Source organism: Muscardinus avellanarius (assembly GCF_963383645.1).
Source record: "Muscardinus avellanarius genome assembly, chromosome: 7".
Classification (NCBI taxonomy): Eukaryota; Metazoa; Chordata; class Mammalia; order Rodentia; family Gliridae; genus Muscardinus; species Muscardinus avellanarius.
The window spans coordinates 104,041,750-104,065,512 of NC_137793.1; the positions used below are offsets into that span (position 1 = coordinate 104,041,750).

At 43.3% G+C, this 23,763-nt stretch overlaps 1 protein-coding gene across 3 annotated transcripts in view; it reads right to left on the reverse strand.

The window, feature by feature from the left end:
* Positions 1-2,341: 2,341 nt before the first annotated feature.
* SMG7 (SMG7 nonsense mediated mRNA decay factor) overlaps positions 2,342-23,763 on the reverse strand; it is a gene marked incomplete at both ends in the record, with an annotated part of 85,804 nt that continues 64,382 nt past the window's right edge. For 2 of the 3 annotated variants that reach the window (XM_080699174.1, XM_080699173.1), the window contains 13 exons: positions 2,342-2,455; positions 3,361-3,506; positions 3,598-3,768; positions 5,324-5,483; positions 5,939-6,019; positions 8,705-8,854; positions 9,876-10,247; positions 11,529-11,911; positions 12,345-12,489; positions 15,591-15,879; positions 17,273-17,392; positions 20,368-20,428; positions 21,661-21,731. In XM_080699174.1, the coding sequence (XP_080555300.1) occupies positions 2,342-2,455; positions 3,361-3,506; positions 3,598-3,768; positions 5,324-5,483; positions 5,939-6,019; positions 8,705-8,854; positions 9,876-10,247; positions 11,529-11,911; positions 12,345-12,489; positions 15,591-15,879; positions 17,273-17,392; positions 20,368-20,428; positions 21,661-21,731 (2,263 nt within the window). The remainder of the gene's footprint in view (positions 2,456-3,360; positions 3,507-3,597; positions 3,769-5,323; positions 5,484-5,938; positions 6,020-8,704; positions 8,855-9,875; positions 10,248-11,528; positions 11,912-12,344; positions 12,490-15,590; positions 15,880-17,272; positions 17,393-20,367; positions 20,429-21,660; positions 21,732-23,763) is intronic. The other variant, XM_080699175.1, reaches the window with a different exon arrangement.

Below are 23,763 nucleotides of genomic sequence, written 5' to 3' on the forward strand. Positions count from 1 at the left end.
GAGTGTTATGTAACTCCTTCACATAAGCCATTCTTTATTAAGTAAAAAATTTTGGAAATGAGCTTTTATTTTCCTTCTCATAGTAATTCATTGGGACTGGTTTGTATGCTATGAAAAGCAAAAACCACCCTGAGATGTATTCACATTCTGACCAGCTTTGCTTTTCCCTGGACAAGTTATAGGCAGGTAAAATTCTCTAAGTTGAAATTTCTTTAAAACTGTACCTTTCAGGATATAAAAAGAAACAATCTAAACACAGATCTGGTTGGAGAGAACATGGTTTAATTAAAGGCAAAGCTGATTTCAGCAGCTGCAGGTCTTGCACAGACAGACAAAACAAAAAACAAAACAAAAAAACCCCAAAAGAAAACAAACAAAAACCCCACAAAAGTAGTTTACTACACAAACCAGTTTCTGATGAAGATCCTCCCCCGCCTCAGTACTCTGCAGTGAGGATTACATGGCGAGAACCCGCCCCGCTCGGAAAACATTCCAAACACCAAATTCTCATGCACAACGGGGCTGCTGATGGAAGCTGGGTCTGACCAGAGGGAGGTGACACACCTGGCTAGCTCATCTAGGGTGCAAGAATCCGTGACACTGCAAACACTGGAATGTTGCAGCTGCCTGAATGCAGAGCTCAAACACACACACACCAGTCAAAGGTGGCAGGAGGGAAGCGGAAAGGGGCTGGGGAGCACAAAGGCTTTCACGTTGCCACTGGTGGGGCTTCACCCTTTCGACCTTTCGAAAACAAACCCAAAAACAAGCAACCCCCAAACAGCACGTCAGAGTATCAGAGCAGTGACGTCCGCCACCCACTCTGAGCCGAGCACCACCCCGCCCGTCACTGCTGGGTCGATCCGGGGCTCCCGGCTGTGCTTCGCTCAGTTCCACACCAACTCACACACTCAAGACACACAACCCTCCCTCCAGGAGAACAGATGGGCGTGTGAACACACACACGTGCACACGCACACACACCAGACCTCCCAGCAAGAAGCCCTAGCACTAGCACAGCAACTGGACGTTTAGATTGCTTCCATAATTTCCCCTTAAAATATTACTTTTCCAAGAAATGACTAACAGAAATGCTGTCGTTCTGTGTCCACACAAGAACATCTTCAGTCCTCTTTCCTCCTAATAAATATCAAGTAAAAGTTTATTTTCCTTTCTTTCGCCTTTTCCAAAATGGCCTTCGTTGTGTTCTCCTCGGTTCCCGGCGTGCGTGTGTCTGCGCTGCTTGGTCTCGAGGTGGAGGCTGGGAGGCTGCCGCCGGCCGCCCGGGCCCTCCGTGGCCGCACAGGTGCCGCTGCTTCCTTCCCCTTCACACTGTCTTTTGGGCCCCAGCTGCTGGGCCCCATGCTGTTGCTTCTTGGTGAGATGTACACATTAGGGATAAAAACAATTACTAGCATACAGCAGAGGGTAAAAAGGATGAGACAGGCGTGGGAGGCTGGTAAGTGGGAGGGGCACAGAAACCAACCAAACAAAGAACCACACTGAAAGCTTCTGCCCATCGAGACGCCAGGCCATGGGTGGATGGCCTGCCCTCTGAGGCTACGACTGGGAATGCGCCTCTGAAGCCCCGGCAGTCTCCTGCCAGTCCAGCCCGGCCCGGCCCGGCCCGGCCCAGCGCGGCCACCACACCGCATCCTCGCTCGGCTGGGGTGGGCGCCAGCACCTAGAGTGAAGGGCATTTCTGCTGGAATCTCCGTGGGGCGCCGTGGCCGGGCCGTGCTCTCCCTGCGGGCACTCCTCTACTCAAGAGGCTGCGTCCCCACCCGCCCTCTCACAGGAGCAGTGAACGGGCTGCCTTTGCTACACGCTGACTAGAAGCACACCTGTGTATGGAAGAATTCAGTGTGATATTTTACTACTGAGAGTAATAACAATAATAAAAGATGTTCAGGAACATTTTCAACTACATTCTCAGTCAGCAAAGCAACCGTGAATGGATTCCTATTTTATTCCCCAAAGAGGAAAAAGGACTGAGAAGTCCCTGGCTTCTCCACCTGCCTCCCTTCTCGGCTCTCTCCCCCGCGGCTAGGGACATGCACAATGGAGCAGGCGAGAGGCGCGCACAGGTGGCCGAGTGAGACAGCAGCAGCTCCCCTCTCCCTCCGGAAGGACCTGGGGGGGCGGAGAGTTCCTGATGGATTTTTCTTTTTGTTGCACTGCGAACATTTCGTGCACACTCAGCGGGCTGGTGGAACACTTACACCCTCCTGACAGCGAGAAACAGACAAGAGGGCTGCCACCTGCAGGGACTGTGGCCAGTCCTACAAACCCAGCATGCCGTGGTTTGTGCAGCCTTCGTTCCCGGGCCGCCACTCTGGCCTCAGTGTGGAGGGTTCATGGTGCCTTGTCCTCGCTGCTGTTTCTGCTTCTGCTGCATTAACAACTGCTCCAGAGCGGAAGGTCCAGGATGCATCATGGAGCTGGACCAGATAGACTGAAAAAGCCACATCTTGTCAACAGAGGCCAAATGCCTGGTTGTCTGATTGGAGTTTGTTGTTTAATCCCAGCCAAGTATAAAGGCATATATGTCCCAAGAAGCCCACTCTGCTCCCTAAAGCAACCTAGCTCTCATCAACCTGGTAAGACTGTTTCAAAATAAAATAGGGCTGGGGCTGGGGCTCAGAGGTAGAATGCCACTGAGCGTAACCCCAAGTGCCAAAAAATTAAATAAATGAATAAAGAAATAAAAATATCATGCCATTAGAAGACTTTCAAGACCAGTGCCAATTACATTATTTTAAACTAGAAAGGTAAAATTATATTTAAAATGAAGCCTTTTTACTAAAACTCAACTCCATGAGGTACCATAGGGGATGTTTACTATAAAAATTTTAAGCAAACAAAGCATTTCTAATATTACATTCTCTTCTATCACTTAGAGGCTTCTTAACCTGAAAATGAAACTAAAACCTTTATGTTTTTGGCCCCCCTGAAGATACTCTTCATTAGTAAATTAACATATTAAAAAAAAACAACAAATAGCCAGGCATGGGGGTGTACAACGCCTGTAATCCCAGTTCTTGGGAGTGAGAAAGGGGGACTGAAGTTCAAGACTAGCCTCAGCAATTTAGTGAGACTCTCAGCAACCTAGGAGACCATTTCAAAACAAAAAAGAAAAAGGTTTGGATGCAGCATCAGAGGTAAAATGCCTCTGGGTTCAATCCCCAAACAATAATTCCACTCAAGAGTCAGGCTACGTTCCTAAGATTGTGCTACCGGTGCGCTACAGATCAGCAGCTCGAAGGCTGCACTAGTAGCCCAGCCACTGAGGGAAGTGAAAGCAGAGACACTTCTGCTGCCGAGTCTTGGTGTGTGGCTCTTGCTCTAACATCGACTCACCTTTAGGCTCTCCATGAGGACAGCAGAGGAGTCCTCCACGGAGGGGCCGTGGCCTGTCCAGGTGCCGCTCGGAGTGCTGGCCTGGTGCCAACTGTTCTCGGAGGATGATGTTGCTGAGAGATAATCAACGCCAAACCCACCCATGGCTAAGGGAAGAACAGAGGTAAGGATTCAAGGAGATGGTCAGGACAGGGCAGGTCACGTCCCTACGGCTAGATGACGAAGCCCAGCTCTCACCTGGCTTGTCAGTTTTCCATCGGTCTGCTGTCCTCCTGTCCCTGTTATCTGGAGTCCCAATGGGTCCAAAGTTGGAGAACGGGACAGAATTATGGTTGTGTGTTGGAGGAGAGCTGGGCAGACTGCTTGGGTTAGAGGAATGAGGAGACTGGCTGGCTGGTGTCGAATGATCTATTACATAATAGTAGGGCATTAGATGTTTTGCAAACATATCAAGAACTGTTCCTCATGGATCTGAGCATTTAAATTCTACTTAAAGTAAATTAAGGGCCCCATAGAAGAATCTATGAGATGCACTAATTTACCTTACTGCATCTACCTAAAGCACATTCCTTGCCTTAAAATAGAAAACAAAATGGAAAATTTTGTTAATTAAATGTACTATTCTGTCCTATTTCAGAAAAACACTCATAGTTTTCTTCATCAGAAATAGATTTCTTGAATTACCATAAAATCAGATTTGGTTTATAAAACAAAAAATTTTTAATTTTAAAAATTTTTGGTACTGAGGATTGAACCCAGGGGAGTTCTACCTCTGAACCATATTCTCCAACCCTATTTTATCTTTTAGTTTTAAACAGGGTCTCATTATATTGCTAAGAGTCTTGCTATGTTGTTGAGGCTGTCCTCAAACCTGCAATCCTCCTGTCTCAGCCTTCCAAGTATTAGGATTACAACCATATGCCACCATGCCTGGCTGAAAAATCTTTACTTAAAAAACTAAAATTCCAGGCCGGGCGTGGTGGCACAGGCTTGTAATCCCAGTGCTTGGGAGGCTGAGACAGGAGGATTGCACAGGTTCAAAGCCAGCGTTACCTACTTAGTGAGATCCTGTTTCCAAATAAAATATATATATTAAAAAAATAGGTCTGGGAGTATAGCCTAGAGGTAGAAAGCCCCTGGGTTCTGCCCCCAGTGCCACCAAACAAACAAACAAAAAACCCTAAAATTCCCCCCAAAAGAATATCTACAAACAAATCTTAAAAAAAAAAAAAAAACAGCTGAAACCGTAATATCAAACTCAAAGCTTTCTCTCACAACTCTATTGGTTACCTAGAATGTAAAAGCCTTTTTTAAAAAGTAGCATTTAGCCAGGCGTGGTGGCGCACGCTTGTAATCCCCGTGCTTGGGAGACTGAGATAGGAGGATGGCACAGGTTTGAAGCCAGCCTCAGCTACTTAGTGAGGCTCTCAGTAACTTAGTGAGACCCTGTTTCCAAATAAAATATAAAATAGGTCTAGGAGTGTAGCACTGAGGTAGAAAGCCCCTGGGTTCCACCACCAGCACCACCAAAAAAAAAAAAAAAACAAAAACAAACAAACAAAAAACAACATTTATTGCCGGGTGTAGTGGTACATGCGTAACCCCAGCATTTGGGAGGCTGAGAAAGGAGGATCTCAGTTTGTGGACAGCCTCAGCTATTTAGTGAGGCCCATTACAACTCAGTGAGAACCTGTTTCAAATTAAAAAATAAAAAATGGGGCAGGGGGTATAGCTTAGAGGTAGAATGCCCCTGGGTTCCACCTCCAGTACCGCAAAAAAAAAAAAAAAAAAAAAAAAAAAAAGTAGCATTTATTACATAAACTGACTTAATCAGGCTTTTTCCTCCTTTCAGAAGTTATTTAAAAATAACTAATACACTTAAAAATATAGCATCTTACTAACACGTAAGACAATTTGGATGCTCGAGAAAGGCAAGGATTCTAATTTAAAGACTAGTTAATACCTGAACTGGCAGGAAGTGATGGAGACCATGGAGTCCCTTCAAAAAGGGAGTATAGTGATGTTTCCTGGGGAGCCATCGAGGGACCGAGTTCTGCTTTGGAACCGGCTGTTAGATTTTTCCCATATACCTCATTGAACATACTGTTATTTGGGTATCTTTCCTGAAAGACATGGCAGTCAAGTTACAAACTTTCTTAAGGAAACTGAGATTTAAGAGATGCAATGTCAAATTTACAGATTCTTAGCATAGCTGGGCTTTTCTTAGTAAGACAAACTTCCGAGGCTTTTACTTCTTTCACATTAACTTTCCCCTTTGCCTTCTCTCACCCACCTTAGTTTTCTCTATGTAAACCACCCAGGTTAAAAACAATGGATAATTTATTTGACCAAACAATAGAATCTTAAAGACTTTAATATTAAGAAGTTAAAGGATTCAAATTCATAATGTACAAGTTACTAGTTTGCCCCAATCAGAGACAAGGGAAAAAAATACGTGAAAAATACTCATATATGAAAAGAAGGGAAAGAGAAAAACAGGTGTGCTAAAACAGAATGAGAAAAAAACCTCTGGTTATAACACTAAAAGCACAAGCAAGATTGGTAAGTGTGTGCCTACCTGGTTGAGAGAGAAGCCGGTGAGGGACAGGAAGGAGGAAGAATGCGACATTAGCTCCGAGGGCTTCTCCAACAGGGATTTCTTCACAGTCCCAGAGATAAGAGCAGAGCAGCTGGATTAGGCCTTGCACTTTCTTACTATTAGCGTGAGATACCATGCACCCAAAGTCAGAGACCACCACATAAGCACCCTGTCCTTGCTCCACGTGCACCACGCTGGCTTAGAAGGTATGCGCTCAGCCTGGACACCGCGACACCAGCTGAGTGTCGACGGCCACTAACTCGTCAGCCTAGTCGAGCTGAGATTTTGGCAGAGACCAGGGGCTCTAGAGAATGGGAGTTAGAAGTGTTTTTTTGGGCATGAAATCTCAGGATTCCCCTTGCCAATGGCTGCATTTGGAAGAATTTTGAAATAAGATGTCAAACTGTTCTACCATGTTTATTCCATATATATATTTGTTTTGTGTTTTGCAGTATGGGGGATTAAAACCAGGGGCATTCAACCTCTGAGTTATACCCCTAGCCCTATTTTATTTTTTATTTTGAAATAGGGTCTAAGTTGCTGAGGCTGGCCCTGAACCTGTGATCCTCCTGTCTCAGCCTCCCAAGTACTGGGATTCCAAGTGTACACTAGCACATCTGGCTCCTAAGGTTTTAGAACACTGACAATGATGACCTATAGAAAGCCTTTCAAGAAGCTGGGCATGGTGGTGCATGCCTGTAATCCCAGTACTTGGGAGGCTAAGATAAAAGGATCACAGGTTCAAGGACAGCCTCAGCAACTAGTGAGATCCTGTTTCCAAATAAATAAAGTAGGGTTGAGGTTAGCCTGGAGGTAGAAGGCCCCTGGGTTCCATCCTTAGTACAACAACAATACACCCCCAAATCCATGTGACAACTGATTTTGTTTATGTTCCTAAGCAGCTACATTTATGGCATTTCTTAAAATTCAAGTCAAGCTTCTATGTGTTCGTCCTAAGAAAGTTCTGGAGAAGGAGTGTGGTAAACCTCTAATACTCACTGTCACCAAATAGTGGGCTAGCAAGACATTTGCTAAACACTTGCTATGTTCAAGCCATTTTTACCCACATTATATTCTTGACAATGTTAAATACAAGAAGAGTTATCAGTGGGATTTTCCTTCCTCATTGTTTTTTTTTTTTTAAATAACTTAAACCCTTTTTGGTACTGGGGATAGAACCCATAGGCATTCTATCTCCAAGCTATACCCCCAGCCCTATTTTATGTTTATTGGGAAACAGGGTCTCACTAGGTTGATGAGAATCTCAAGACTTGCTGAGGCTGTCCTAGAACCTGCAATCCTCCTGTCTCAGTCTCCCAGGTACTGGGATTACAGGCATGTACCACCATGCCCAGTTCCCACTGTTGTTTTAAACATGCAAAAAAAAGAGGAAAAAAAAAAACTTTAAAAAATTTCCTTATTTCACCATCAGCTCCAATTCCAATGGAAGGAACAGACAGCAGGAACCCAGAATATGAAAACAGAGTCGCTGGTCTTGGCCCTCAAGCCACTCCAGCAAAGGGCAGCGGGACAGGCACAGCTGGCCGGTGACCACACAGCAGTAGGGCTGCTAGAACAGCACGCCCTGCGCGTGGCACCACTTTAAATTTTCAGGGGTCTTTTGTTGTTACCTTGGGAGGAGGCCTCGTGCTACTCACACAGTTAAATTGTTAAAGGAACTTCAAATACCAGGGATGGCAGCTACTATCATGAAAGCTGCTGCATTTTTATTTTTCATGATACTACAACTAATGCATTTTAACCTCATGAATGTTTTCTTGTCCTTTGTTTATGGGAAATGAACCGTGAGAAATGAAAACTGAGAATCTTTTTAGGCTTAAGATGTAGTGAAGGATTACGCTTGTAATCCCAACATTTGGGAGGCTGAGACAGGAGGATCCGGGTTCACAGACAGCCTTAGCTACTTAGTGAGGCCTTTTGCAACTCTGTGAGACCCTGTTTCAAAATAAAGAATAAAAAATAGGGCTAGGGGTGTAGCTCACAGATAGAAAGCCCCTGGGTTCTATCTCCAGTACTGAAAAGAAAAAGAAAAAGAAGAAAAAAAAAAACCCAAAAATCAAAATAAAGAATAAAAATAGGGTTGGGGTATAGCTCGGAGGTAGACTGCCTCTGGGTGAATATCCCCCAGTACTGCAAAAAAAAAAAAAAAAAAAAAAAAAGATGTAGTGAAGGGAGGGAGAAAACCCCATTTATGGCATATATCTTTCTCCCCACTCTCAGTAAAATAAACTTCAATATTTAAACAGCATCTTCTTCATTCTCACTTGTTCTGTGTATGTACCTAACTCTAAACTTAGGTCAGGGAACAGAAAAGAGCCATGTACGTTCAATGAAGTCAGTAAGAACAAATCTAAAACATACTTCCCTTTCATATTTTTAATATATATGAAAACAAAAACCTCACTATCCCTAGGCAAAATTAAACGACACTTGACATTCCTGGGTCCAGACGGGAGTGCCACCTGAAGAGCAGGCGAATCCGTCCTGCCGGCGGCCCTCTGGTTAGCGTGTACTGAGCTATGCAGGACTCTGCAGTGTCTAGTCACTGTCCTACTACCATTTTGAAATTACTTTACAGCACTTGGGAAATATAACCTTCTATAAAGAAATACATTTACATACTCTACATAGCTCCAGAAAGAAGAAATCACCCATATGGAGTACTACAAAATCTCAGGGAAGAAGCTGGGGTTAGAGCAGGAAGCAGAATCGTCAAATACATACAAAAAGGCTTCGTCCAGGAAGAGAGGCGAGAGGCCCAAGCAGAGCTGGGTAAAGATCAGGAGGGTTAGAGAAGATCAGCTCTTCCTCTTCCTCCAAGGCAGCCAGACTCTTTAACAGGTCCGGAGGAAGCAAAGGGGAGCTCTTGGGGTCCTAGTGACAGAGAGCAGTGAAACGCAGTTAGGCATGGCAGAAGCGTAAGGGCCAGCGGTGGTGGGTAAGGTGGCAGGTCAGGGGAGCCAAGCACTCCAAGCGAGCAGTTACGCAGCAGAGGAAAGGCTACAGCACACCGGCGCAGAGCGACGCGGGATGGTGGAGGAGGAGGAGCGGGCCGCAGAGGAGCAGAGGAGAGGCGGAGGAGGAGCGGGCCGCAGAGGAGCACAGGAGAGGCGGAGGAGGAGCGGGCCGCAGAGGAGCAGAGGCACCGGCCGCAGAACCCAAGGAAACGCAGCCAGCGAGCAGACCACGCGGCGCAGCAAGCTGACTGGCATGCTTCCTGTTAACAGAGGAACGAACACACCTGCCTCTCCTGAATAGAAGGGCAAGAAAGGGAATTCTACTGTCCAAGATAACTGGCCGGTTTACTCGAGAGAGCAATTTGTTTAAACACTCAGCAAAGCTATGTTTAGATTTAAATGATTCAGCCTGAGAGGAGCCCCTTGTTTCAGAATTCCCTAACATGCCGTGTTTCTCTGCCAGACCCTCACAATTTAAAATAGGTTTCAAGGCCAGGCGTGGTGGCGCACACTTGCAATCCCCGCACTTGGGAGGCAGAGACAGGAGGATCGCGCAGGTTCGAAGCCAGCCGCGCTGGTTTAAGAGACACTGTTTCCACATAAAAAAGTATAAAAATAAATCTGGGAGTGTAGCCTGTGGGAGTGTAGCCGGAGGTAGAAGGGCTTCCAGGAACCCCAGTACCACCACCAAAAAAAAAAAAAAAAAAAAAGTTTCAGAATGCTTCAGTTCTGCAAACTAAAATATATGGTGCCAATGTGAAGAAGAGACAAAACACCGGAGTACTAATGAATCAGAGTGGCCTTCTAAAACGTTTTCTGGAAATATGTACAATTTTTGTGTCGGCTTGAAAAATACAAATAGAGTCTGTATTTGAGAATTCAAGAGATGCAACTGTGGCTCTAGCTCTGAGAAGCTGGCTGGAGGGAAGGTCACATACCTCATAGGGCATCCTGGGCACGGGATCCTGCTCTGGACGGAAGACGCCTGGTGGCCGCTTGCCCCTGCGGTCCACATTCGCTTGCTGTGCCATTACAGCTCTATTGTCGGCCATGCTGTAAGAAGAATCCCAGTAGAACTCTGGGACCTTGACTTCTGAGGGGTTATGGTTATATGGCTCCATGGGAAAAGGCTTCATTTTTTTCTCTAGAGGCTGCTGCTGCATTACCGGAGGTTGCAATGACGGCTCAAACAGTTTTATGGGGTCTTGGGTCTGAAGGTAGTAGGGCTGTTTCACAGGCATGATTTTCCCTAGTGGGCCTTGAACCTGAGGGGGATTCCACAGCTGTTTGGAGGCATCTGCCTGTTGATACTAAAAAAGAGATGCTTGTCACCAAGTTGAAGACAAAGTGTGGTGTTACTTAGAATCAAAAAATAAACTTGAGGATTCTATAAACAAATAAACCAAGCAATGCAGTATTTTCCCTTATCCTTTGGGTTTTCTAATACAAACAGATTTCTGGGAACAGATTATAGGCATTGAACTCAGATTCCCTTATAAGTCAATTCTTTTAAATTTTACAAATGAATATGGGAGACTGATTCCCCCTTCTGTTTCAGCACTGTGGGGATAATATTTAAGACTGATGTCACAGCCATATTAGCACCCTATCAAGACCATGATTGTATTTTCATTCTTATGTTCAAATAAGAGAATTATTTACAATTCTTTTTTTTTTTTTTGTGATATCGGCAATCAAACCCAGGGACAGTCTATCCCAAACTACATCTCCAGCCTTATTTTTTACTCTTCATCTTGAAAACGAGTCACACTAAGTTGTGGAGCCCCCTAAGTAGTTGAGGCTGGCTACGAACCTGCAATCCTCCTGTCTCAGCCTCCCAAATACTTGCAAAAGCATGCACCACCACATCTGGCTCAGACAATCTTTTTCCATAAAGCTGAAAGTTAGCAGCAAAGAATGGTAGTAAAGATATAATATTCTATCCTTTAACAATAAAGTACAGAAGAGCTGGGTATAAAGTACACATTTGTAATCCCAGTACTTGGGAGGCTGAAACAGGAGAATCGCAGGTTCAAGGACAGCCTCAGCAATATAGAGAGACTCTCAGCAATCTAGCAAGACCCTTTTTCCAAATAAAAACTAAAAGTGCCTGGCAGTGTAGTTTGGCCGTAGAATGCCACTGGGTTCAATCTCCAATTCCACCAAAAATAAATAAATAAATAAATAATTAAAAAGACCATACAGAAGAAAACATTTAAACTTTCCTAACAGTAGAGAGAATTCTTCTGCATTTCTGTAATCATTTTAAGTCTAAGAGAAGATATCTTAAAAGTTTAACTAGCCAGGTATGGTGGCTATGCTTATAGTCCCAGCGCCTGGGAGGCTGAGACAGGAGGATCACTCAGGTTCAAAGCCAGCCTTGGCTACTTAGCGAGGCTCTCAGCAACTGAGATCCTGTTTCCAAATAAAATATAAGATAGGTCTGGGAGTATAACCCGGAGGTAGAAAAGCCCCTGGGTTCTACCCCAACTACTACCAAAAAAAAAAAGTTTAGCATTTTTTTAATTGGTCAGATGGTCACTCCAGCACTCCCCACATTCTGGATGGTCAAAGGCACAGCTGTAGCTTACCTGCTGGAATCCAGAGTGGTGAGGTGGGCTTTTCCCCAAAGCTGGCGCAGCTTTTGTAGGGGACTGCTGCTGCTGAGCTAGGGCTTGAACCTGCAACTGGCTTGCAGGCTGTGCTGTTGGCTGAGCTGGTAAAGACGTAAGGGGTTGCTGGGAGGGTGGCTGTGCCTGTTGAGGTCCCTGGTTCATTGGCCCTGGTCCAGAGGGCCGTTGCTGGCTGTAAGGAATGTGGGACTGTTTCCCAGCTTGCACCTGGTTTCCTGCTGGAGAGTGAGCTGTAGGCTGAAGAAAGGTTCCTGGGACAGAAACACCAGCTGGGAAGGTGTAACCTGAGCCCATAGAAAATGCCACAGGAGGGGGGATAACATATGTTGGGGGCGGGAACCCTTCAAAATAGAAGAACACAGCTTTAGTTCTAAAGAAACTTGTTAAAAGGGGAAAAGTCATCATTTGTGGGAGAGGGGATTCTAACATAAAAGCAACAGATATTCAGTGCTGTCAACCTTTAACACGATTTTAAGAATTAAATATAGAATACTGGCTACTTTTCTTCTATCCACTGAAGTAATCATGTGTTTTAAAGGTAGCTTCTCTTATTTAGTGATAGAAATTCCTTCACAGTAACAAACATGCACTTGTATATAAATGACAAAGAAATGGCTCAAAATAACTTCATAGATATTAGAAAAACTCAATTTCTTTCTTTTTTATAATTATAGCACAGTAACATCATTCCAAGAGTAAGAATTACTCAGTGGGTTAAAAGAAATGCCCACAGAGATTAAATTAAGATGAAGAAATGACAAAACCTGTATTCACCTGGCCGGCTTGGGAGAGGCGGGAAGGCTCCAGGGTGATGAATAGGGATGAACTGCGAGTTGCTTGCTTGACTTGGGGTTTGAGTTACAGGTGTTTTCCTGGCTTCTGACACTGGAGTCTTTCTTAGTTCTGCCTGGGATTTTACCTATGATCAACAGAAGTAAATCTATAAAAACCTGGAACTCAAATGTGCCACAAAGAAACACCCCCTCCTAAGAAAATATTTTAAAAATTCCATTATGCCAAAAAGTATATCCTGAAAATATTCAAAGTCACCTGTTTAAAAAGTGGAAACAAAATCGCTGGGCATGGTGGCACACGCTTGTAATCTCAGCATTTGGGAGGCCGAGACAGGAAGATCGCGGTTTGTGGACAGCCTTAGCTACTGAGTGAGGCCCTTTGTAACTCAGTAAGACCCTGTTTCAAAATAAAGAATAAAAAATAGGGCTGAGGGCCGGGCGTGGTGGCGCACGCTTGTAATCCCCGCGCTTGGGAGGCGGAGACAGGAGGATCGCGCAGGTTCGAAGCCAGCCACGCGTGCTGGCTTAGGAGACCCTGTTTCTAAATAAAAATATAAAAATAGGTCTGGGAGTGTAGCCCAGAGGTAGAAGGGCTTCCAGGAACCCCAGTACCACCAAAAAAAAAAAAAAAAAAAAAAAATAGGGCTGAGGGTGTAACTCAAGAGGTAGAATGCCCCTGGGTTCCATCCCCGTATCACACACACAAAAAAAAGTGAAAAATCAAGTTACTTAATTTGCTTTCATGCAATCACAAAATACTAAATGTAAAAAGGACTTTAAAATCCATTTGTTTTACAAGATGATACCTAATGGCGATGGATTGAACAATGTGCCTTGGCCTCGAGATGCTTGCTCAGGCCCAGGGATCTTTATATGAATTATCAAGTAATAAAGACAGTTAACCCACAGGTGAGACTTTTTTGGGGCCTCCAGTTTAATTTCATCTGAGCAGCCTTAAGTGCAGAGCCAGGCATCGACCTCCCTTACCACCTTTCATGATAAATAAGGATACTTTCCGCAGCAAGGAAGAGGCCTAAGATTCAATACGCGGAGCCAGGAAAGAAGTAGCATTTATAGAAAGTTTGGGATGAGTTACGGTGCGACGACGTACTGCCTCTATTAGGCTTCCTGTAATTATCTATAGGCAGATCTAAGATGGATCAGGGACTGGAAAGAAGGTTTTAGCACCAGTCTGGAAATTACCGAAAGGCATTACAGACAATGGAGGAAGGCAAGAAGGCAGTGCTGGGCTCGTCCCTACACACTGCTTGCTCTCTGTCTTTCTAGGCCATTTGTTTTCATTCCCTAGCAGCTCTTCCTTCCAATGCCTTTACTTTATTTCTATCATGTTTTTCTCTTTCTCTTCCTACCTTAAAATGTAACTACTATAGCAGGGAGTGGTGATGCACGCTTGTAATCCCAGTACTTGGGAGGCTGAGACAGGAGATCACGGGTTCAAGGCCAGCCTCAGCTACTTTAGTGAGACCCTGTTTCAAAATAAAGAATAAAAAATAGGGCTGGGGTGTAGCTTGGAGATAGAATGCCTGTGGATTCAATCCCCAGTTCCATAAAAAGGAACTATTATTTTCTTATTTCTCAAAAAATTCTAAGAGGAGCCGGGCGTGGTGGCGCACGCTTGTAATCCCCATGCTTGGGAGGCGGAGACAGGAAGATCACGCAGGTTCGAAGCCAGCCACACTGGCTTAAGAGACCCTGTTTCCAAATAAAAAAGTATAAAATAGGTCTGGGAGTGTAGCCTGGAAGTAGAAGGGTTCCCAGGAACCCCAGTAAAACACACACACACACACACACACACACACACACACACACACAAAATAATAATAATAAAATAAAATAAAATAAAAAATCTAAGAGGGAACTAAAGGTATTTTTTATCTGTAAGCTGCTTTTACCCACATAAGGTTCCTCATGCAAACATTTACCAGTATGTATTAACGAACTACTTAGCTACATTAGGTATTCATTTAAACTGTATACAGTCACAAAGAACCAAGCAGTCCTTATCTTTTCCCAGCAAGAGATCTGGGTGCTTGTTTCACAAATTCCTGAGCCAGGATAATATTAAGTAGCACAGTGATACTGAACGGGACCGGCAAAAAATCTGAAAAAAAAAAAAAAAAAAAAAAAAAGTGCCTCATCTTTTGTTTTTTTGTGTGTTACTGGGGTATTGAACACAGAGGCATTCTATCTTTGAGCTACACCCCCAGCCTGATTTTATTTTTTATTTGGAAACAGGGTCTTGCTAGGTTGATGTCTCACTACTTTCTGAGGCTGTCCTTGAACCTGCAATCCTCCTGCTTCAGCCTTCCAAGTGCAAGGATTTCAGGTGTACGACACCATGCCAGGCTTTTTCTTTCTTTCTTTTTGGTACTGGAGATTGAACTCAGGGGCATTCTACCTCCAAGCTATCTCTCCAGCCCAAATTTTATTTTTCTTTTGAAATAGGGTCTTAGCTAGGTGTCTGAGCATCTCACTGTTGCTGAGGCTGGCCTTAAACTTCCAATGCTGTTGTCTCAGCCTCAGATGTGGGCCTGGCTGAGCACCTCTTTCTAAGGGGACATCTTGTTTTGTACAGTGAATCTTGGGAAAAGAACAAAAACCCGAAACTGTACAAGCCTTAATAAACTTTTGGTTCTCTAAAAGACCCCAAATCTCTACTGTAACACTAACAAAGGATAATTATACCACCCCCCAAAGAAAAATATAGCCCTGTGTGAACTGATGGCTCCAAAACTGGTCATTTCAAAACACTAACCAGAGGAACTGATAGAATTTATCTCCAGTTAGGTTTAGTTTTTTCCACTCATATTCCTAAGAACTGAAGAAGTAACCATCTACCACGGCTCACTTTTTCTGAGGTACCCGGGATTGAGCCCAAGGCCTCTTGCATGCTAATTAAGGCCTGAATGAATCCCCGGCCCTACCACGGCTCTTTACATACCTTGCCATGCCTTCTTGGAGTGCACATAAACTCAGAACAGCCAATGCTCGAGGCTTTAGAAATAGAATGACAAACCTCGCCTTGGGTGAGCCTTCCTTCACTTGCTCTGTGTTCAGATGCAGCTTACTGCACTGCCACGCTCTGCTTTCCTCATTCCTGTAACTTTCCTAAGGTGCATGTCTTGGTCTCAGCTTTCCTCTTGCTGTGGTCCTTCTTTCCATCATTCTTAGTTACAGTTATTCCTTTGCTACAGCCCCTCCTCACCTCTTTGGGAGGAAAGCTTCTTCCTTGGTCTCTGTTCACTTCCCGTGGCTTGGTGTTCTCTTTGAAGGTGACCACTGGTTTCTCTCCTGCGTCGCAGTTGTTACTTAAACTCCGGCCTGTAGACAGCACTGACTTCAGTCCCGGGCTCCCGTCGGCAGCCAGAGACTCTATCACGGATGCTTCTTGTAGAATGAGGTTCTCTTTGGCTTCACTGGGGTCTTCCAGTATTAATTCTGGAATTTCTGTGATAAACAACAATTTTCCTACCTCATTTTCACACTGAATCAGCCTAAAAAAAAAAATCCATATATGAAAAATATAAGACCTAAAAAACAACGCAACTGTGCATGGATCAACAATCAATATATTCTTAACCTTAACATTTCTAGAAATGGCAGGATATAATAATATGGATCCAGTAACACAAAATGGTTACATAAAGCTGGGCGTAGTGGCACATGCTTGTAATCCCAGTACTTTGAAGGCTGAGACAGAAGGATCACAGGTTCACGACCAGCCTCAACTAGTGAGGCTCTCCCCAACTTAATACGCTCCTGTTTCAAAATAAGAATTAAAAATAGGGCTGGGGTTGTAGCTTGGAGGTAGATGCCTTGGGTTTCATCCCCAGAACCACACACACACACAAAGTGTTTACATAAAAACTCAGGTTCTTATCAAACGTAACATCACAATATATATCTACCCCTACCCTTTCAATGTTTGCTATTTATGTTACATTTATTGAGCATATTTTAAGTACAAGACACTAGTCTAAGTGCATTGACATGTCCTATAAGGTAGCTATATATAATTTCTTGTTTATAGGTGCAGAGAATGCAGTTCAGAGGTGAAGCTTATTCAAACAGGCAATCCACCAAGACAGTGGCAGAACTCAAATGCATGTGATTCTAAGATCTGTATTTCTTTCACTAAGTCAATGGCTATATCATCAGCATCATCTTGGTCTGTCCTGATGGAAACTGATTATCATGCCGGGGCCCATATACATCACTGCGAGTGAGAACATAAAATTCAGAATTATATAGACGTTTATAATTTAGAACAGAAAAGCAAGAAATCCACAGACAAAAACAGGCAGTGTAATGGAAAGAACAGAGATTTTTTCTTTTGCAGTACCAGGTATCAAACCTAGAGGCATTCTACCTCCAAGCTGCACTCTCATCCCTACTTTTTGTTCTTTATTTTGAAACAGGATCTAAGTTGCGGACGGCTTCATTAACTAGCTGAGGCTGGCTGCGAATCTGTGTTCTTCCTGTATGAGCATTCCAAGTACTGGAATTACAGGCATGTGCTATCACGCCTGGCTGAGAAGAGAGAGTTTAAAATAAAAAGTATACTTAAAATAAACCGGGTCATAATTAGATGCTGTGCTACCAAAAAAAAAAAAATAATCTTTTTTTTTTTTGCACCAGGGATTGAACCATGACCCCAGCCCAATTTTATTTATTTGAAAACAGGGTCTCACTAAGTTGCGGAGGCTGGCTTCTAACAGCCCATCCACCTGTCTCTGCCTCCAAGTACTGAGATTACAAGTGTGCACCACCTACCTTTTTTATTTCATAGTCAATAGTATTTATACCAAAACCCAAGCAAGATAGAGGGTAGGGGTGTGTAGTGATAAGGTGCTAAGAAGGAGCAGGCCAGAAGCCCCAGGGACGTACCTTGGCTGATTGTCAGCAATCCATTTGCCTATGGAGATCAAGCGCTGCTGACGAATTCGCCTTTGCTGGCCCTCTTTGTCTCCAGTAATACCCTGATGGCCTTTGGAAAAATCCAAGTTCCTAAAGTTGACATAGCAAATTACAGAAAATGAAACTTTAAAGATATTTTCCAGGCAAACAAGTTCACTAATTAACTGCAATGGCTTCAACATATTTTCCATAGATGTAAGTTACTTGATGCAGTCAATGGCATTTGTTTGAATTTATACTCACAAAGATCTTAAAGACAACGAAACAAAGCAGAAAAGAAAGTAGACAAGTTCATTGCAATCACAAAATATTTTCACTTGTATTTCACTTTCTAGTTAAGGAGCTGAAACAAATCACAACTTCTTACTAGGAAAGATTGTTTTGTCACTGTAAGAATGAGCTGTTTATTTCTGTGTCTGTTTTTCTGCTGGATGAGGATGAAACCCAGTGTGCCTTGTGCACACTAGGCAAGCATTCTACCATCAGACTAAACCTCCAACCCAGAAGAGAGTTATAAATATTCACCTCACCTTTTAAGTAGTTTGTTTAAAATAACCATGTAACACTGTGCTATACTAATAAAGGGTATTAAGTCTATCCACTTTTTTTTTGTATTTGGGATTGAACCCAGGGGCATTCTACCTCAGAGCTATACCAGCCTCCACCTTTTTTAATTTTTAATTTTGAAACAGTGTCTAAGTTGCTGAGGCTGTCTTTGAACCTCTGACCCTTCAATCACAGCCTCCCACATACTGGGATTACATGCATGTACCAAAAGGCCCAGCTTAATCTATTTTTTAAGACGGCTCATTCTAAATCAGAAAAATTTAAACATAAGAAGGGTATATCAACCTGAGAAAATATGGATATTTTTCAGCTCTTTCCTCATTAAACTTAATATGTGTGTGTGTGTGTGTGTGTGTGTGTGTGTGTGTGTGTGTGTATGTATAAGAAAACTTAATATGTGTGTGTGTGTGTGTGTGTGTGTGTGTGTGTGTGTGTGTATAAGAATTTCCAGACAGTAGGCCGGAGACTAAGGACACAAGACACAACTGAGAAATAGTCCCTTTCTTCAGAAACAGTAAGATTCCATCTGATGAACACTAATAGAAACCAGGCAAGGCACAAGAGAGCACAGAGACCTTCACTGGAGCTGCTCACAGTGAGCGACCTCGAGCGGGGCCCTGACTTGTGGACACACGCTCACCAGGCCAGAGAGGAGGGCAGGAGAGGGGGACAAGCTGCTGTAAGCACAGCACCAACAAGGTGCGTGGAGGAATACGGACACGGAGCTTGTCGAGAGCCAAGAGGAGCGACAGCACAAGTATGTGGGGAGGGAAGGAAAGCAGCAGAAAGCAGAGCTGGAGAAGTAGAGCTGAGCAGCGAGGGCTGCACACATCAAGGGACTGTGGAGGGGTAAAAGGAAAGCTTCAGTCACGGACAGCATCAGTTCTACCCTTGAAAAATAATTCTGAAAGCAGTAGGGAAATGGAGTACAGAAAAGAACTGACGGGAGCCTTTTAATGCTCTAGGAAAATGGAGATAACAGTTGGAACAGCTGAACATGGTGGCGCCTGCTTGTAATCCCAGTATTCTGGAGGCAGAGAGAGGAGGATCGCAGGTTTGCAGCCAGCCTGCCAGTTAGTGAGACCCTGTTTCAAAATAAAAGAATAAAGAGCCGGGCGTGGTGGCGCACGCTTGTAATCCCAGCGCTTGGGAATTGGAGACAGGAAGATCGTGCAGGTTCGAAGTCAGCTTTGCTGGCTTAAGAGACCCTGTTTCCAAAATAAAAATACAAAATAGGTCTCGGAGTATAGCCCGGAGAAGGGTTTCCAGGAACCCCAGTACCACCAAAAAGAATAAAATAAATAAATAAATAAATAAATAAATAAATAAATATAAAATAAAAGAATAAAGTAGGGCTGGGGGTGTGCTCAGAGGTAGAATGCTCCTGGGTTCAATCCCCAGTACACACACACACACACACACACACACACACACACACACACACACACACACGTCTGAATAATTTGGAAATCAAAGGAAGGTTTTGAATCTAAGAGTTATTTTGGTCATGGAGTCACTAGAACTCGGTGAGAAAGACTATTGAGAACAGAAGGGCTTTTCTGATTTCTAGCTTGGTGGAAGCACAAGCACAGACAAAAAAAATATAGAAATAAGACTAATTTTATGACCAAATACTAAGAACTCTATTTTGGTTATATTGCCAGTTTTAAATGCATAAGGATATCAGGTTGCTAGAAATAGGGATCCAAACTCCAAGAGAAGTCAGAAGTGAAAGTGCAGACTTACACCTGAGAGAGAAAAGCTCAAACAGAGGGAGGGTCTGCTCGCCGGGGAGACTGGAGGAGGGGAAGGAAAAGCAAAGCAAGAATTCTGGCGAACACCACCCTTCAGAGGCACGTGGGAGAGAAGGAGCGGTGAAACAGACTAAGAATGGGGGAAGAGTAGTGACTCCGAGGTAGTGAAAAGAAGGCTCCAAGAAAAGGGGATCAATAGCCCTGACGTTAATGAAAAGTAAAAGAATAAGTTACAAAGAAGTCCCTGGACTTGGCCATCTAGGAGGCACCAAGTTTAAGTTGTAGAGGGCTGAGAAACAACTACAAGATGAAGCAGAATCAGAATAGATTCCTTGATTATTATTACTGATATAAAAAAGTAATAATCTTATTTTACATTTGTTTTCCTTTTTTGAGACTTCCCTTCTAATTTCAAGAAAAGTATAAAAATCTGTAGAATGTAACAAATAAATGTCAGTTGGGCGAAAAAAATTTTTTTCCCATTCCTCATTCATATATATATATATATATATTTACGAGAATATATAGGAATATGTGTATTTGTGTGTGAGACTCTCCCCCCCAAACTGAAGGCATAACACACACAAATCCATTTCACAACAGCATACTTGTATTACTAGGTGCTATATGAAAATAAGACAAAGCTGAACCAGAGCAAAGGTTCCTCTTTGCCAAGCCTGATTCCTGTTCATTTTAATACTCAACCAGAAACAAGAAAATAAGTACCTTTCAGCAGCCACCTACCTGAAAGAAGGTCTCAAAGCCAAGAATCCTTGTAATTCAAACTCCTCTGGAAGTGGTGTAGCTAAAGGGAGGAAATCAAATTTGTAAGCATTTTCAATCAAAATATTGTCATTCAGTAGAACAGTACTCACTAAATTAAAAGTGAATAAAATAAAAATAATATACAGAGAAAGGAAAGTACCTGACATGCTCAGTTCTCCATTCCTCTTTACAGTAATCCTCAAAACTCAGTATATTACCTTTGGGGCCTAGATATTTTCCTCAATATTCAGAAAATGGGCATGATGGGCTTAGACCCTCATTAACCTAGTGAGATCCTGTCTCAAAATAAAAATAAAATAGGGTTGGGCATACAGCTCAGAGGTAGAATGCCCCTGGGTTTAATCCCTAATACCTTTAAAAGAAAAAAAAAAAAAAAAAAGCCTCACATATAGTAATCAAAAAGGAGTCAGGAGCCGGGCGTGGTGGTGCATGCTTGTAATCCCAGGTTTGGGAGACTGAGACAGGAGGATTGCAGTTCGCAGACAGCCTCAGCTACTTAGTGAGGCTCTCTGCAACTCAGTGAGACCCAGTTTCAAAATAAAGAATGAAAAATTGAGCAGGGGGTATAGCTCAGAGGTCAAATGCCTCTGGGTTCCATCCCCAGATCTGCAAAAAAAAAGCATCAGACTACATGTCCCTCAGTGCAGTACTATTTATAATGGAGAAAATGTTAAAAGTAACAAAGAGCAAATAAACTATGGCACAGGCATAAGATGGAATATTATGAAGCCAGTAAAACTGTCTTTTCAAAATGTTTAGGGTTGCCTGAGCGTGGTGATGCACCTTTCCCAGTACTTGGGAAGCTGAAACAGGAGGATCACGCAGGTTTGAAGCCAGTCTCAGAAATTTAGTGAGACCCTGTTTCCAAGTAAAAATATAAAATAGATCTGGGAGTGTAGCCTGGAAGTAGAAAGCCCCTGGGTTCCATCCCCAGGACCACACACACAAAAAAAAGTTTAGGCACAAAAGAAAGTGTTAACAATATAGCATTAAATTTAAAAAACAGGTACAGAGCTGTATCTGATAAGCATCATTATGAGTTTGTACATATGAGAAAGGCCCGAAGAAGATAGACTACCAGGCAAAGAGCACAGGCGCTCAAAGAGCTGGAAGAACACCCTCTACTTCCATCCACTTGTTCTTCAGTGCAGAGCTCAAAGTCTCCTCTCCAAAGCCCCTCCCTTCTCTGGCCTTGAACCACCACCAGTGAAGGAGGACCACAGCAACAGTGCATGGCCTGGGTGGCCTTACCGTTAGTACTTGAAAGATCCTCTTCACGGGGGTGGAAACTATTTAGAAGAGAAATCAGCCAGGGCCAAATGCTGTAAATTAAATAAATGTTCCAGACTTTACTTTTATACAAGAGAAAAAAGAATACTACTAAGTTATAATAATGGTATCTACAGGACCTAGTCTTTAGATATTTTTCCCTTATGTTGTGATTTATTTATTTATTTATTTTTTGGTGGTACTGGGGTTCCTGGAAACCCTTCTATCTCTGGGCTACACTCCCAGGTCCACTTTTATATATTTTTTTATTTGGAAACAGTGCCTCTTAAGCCAGCGAGACTGGCTTCGAACCTGCGCGATCCTTCTGTCTCTGCCTCCCAAGCATGGGGATTATAAGTGTGCGTCACCACACTCGGCTATTTTTTTTTTTTTTTTTTTTTGCGGTACTGGGGATGGAACCCAAGGGCATAGTACCTCTAGCTACATCCCTAGTCCTATTTTTTAGTCTTTTTATTGTTTGAAACAGGGTCTCACCGAGTTGTGAAGGGCCTCGGTTGTAGCTGAGGCTATCTTTGAACCGCAATCCTCTAGTCTCTGCCTCCCAAATGCTGGGATTATAAGGGTGTGCCACCACGCCTGGCTTACGTCATGATTTTAAAGGTTGTATAATTCACTAAAATATGTTTTTAAAGATATCTAGATAAAGATGCACCTGAAGAGTCAAATTTCCATGACAGAGCTATATTAATAACTCCAGGAAACTCCCCAGGTTCCTAACAATGAAAATAATTCGTGCTGGGTTTGGGTCTGGAATGTGCCCCTAAAAGCCCATGTGTTGGCAGCTCGGTCCCCGAACAGCAGTGACTTGGCAGGTTTGGTTCCCTGGGGCCTGACCTGGGGCCTCCATCTCCCCCTCACCCTTGCTTCTGCGGCTGTGCGGGGAGTGGTCTCTCCGTCATGCCCTGTTGCCACGTATGTCTACACTCAAGCCAGCCTCCCATGGACTGACCTCTCAAACCCTGAGCCACAACTTCCACTTCTAAGTTGTGTTGCCAGGTGTTTTGGTCAGTGACAAAATACTAATTAATACAATGTTAGTTTTAAACATTGAAAATTTATGTTCACTGAGAAAACTGACTGGAGAAAAACTACATAGTATAAATTTTCACATACATCTTCAGCTATAGAACCCACTGCTAGCTTTTGAACCTGTGACAGAATATAAATACACCACACTTAAATAAATCATAGTCCCGCATCAAAATGAAAACAATGCCTATTTCTTTATGGTACAAAGAAGGCACATTGCTACAATATCCTTATCTCTAAGCTCTAGGCCAATGGGATCACTGTACAGAAACAAAAATAAAATAAAAAGAGCAATCCCAGCCCATAAACACAAAAAAATCTATATTCAAATGATAACACCCAGATTTCTTCTTTCATATTACTATACAATTTACTGAACAAAACAGACTTCTAAAGGACACAAGTTCTAAAAGACACAAGAGCAGAAAGACTGTATAGCTCGAGTTAAACAGTGGGAATTTTATTCAGGGAAACCACGTCTGGAAATCTGTATTACTAACACCTAGCACACATCAGAAAGTAGATATACAGCATGCATGCCATGTTATGTACCCAAACTCCACTCACAACAGCGTCAAAGTGAAAAGGCAGAAGAGGAGGAAGCGGGTGCCACAGGGAGCTAAACGTGGATGCCAGCCTGCCTTCTAGGCTGTGACCTGGGTCAGCATGCATGTGCAGCCTCAAGCAGGCCCACCAGAGGTTTTCCTTAAATTTACTGCCAACATATGTACAGGAGGAACTTTCTATTCTCTGAAAAGTCTTGTTGAAGGTATTTATTCTTATAATCAAAGGTACAATGGAAGTTTTCATTTGTTACTACAAAATTAATAGTTCTCAAGAACTGTCAGAATTCCTTTGAATAGTCAGGTGTGGTGGTGTACACTTGTAATCCCAGTACTTAGGAGGCTGAGACAGGAGGATTATGCTTCATGGACAGCCTCAGCTACTTAGTGAGGCTCTCCGCAACTCAGTGAGACCCTGTTTCAAAATAAATTTAAAAAATAGGGCTGGAAGTGTCGCTCAGAGGTAGATTGC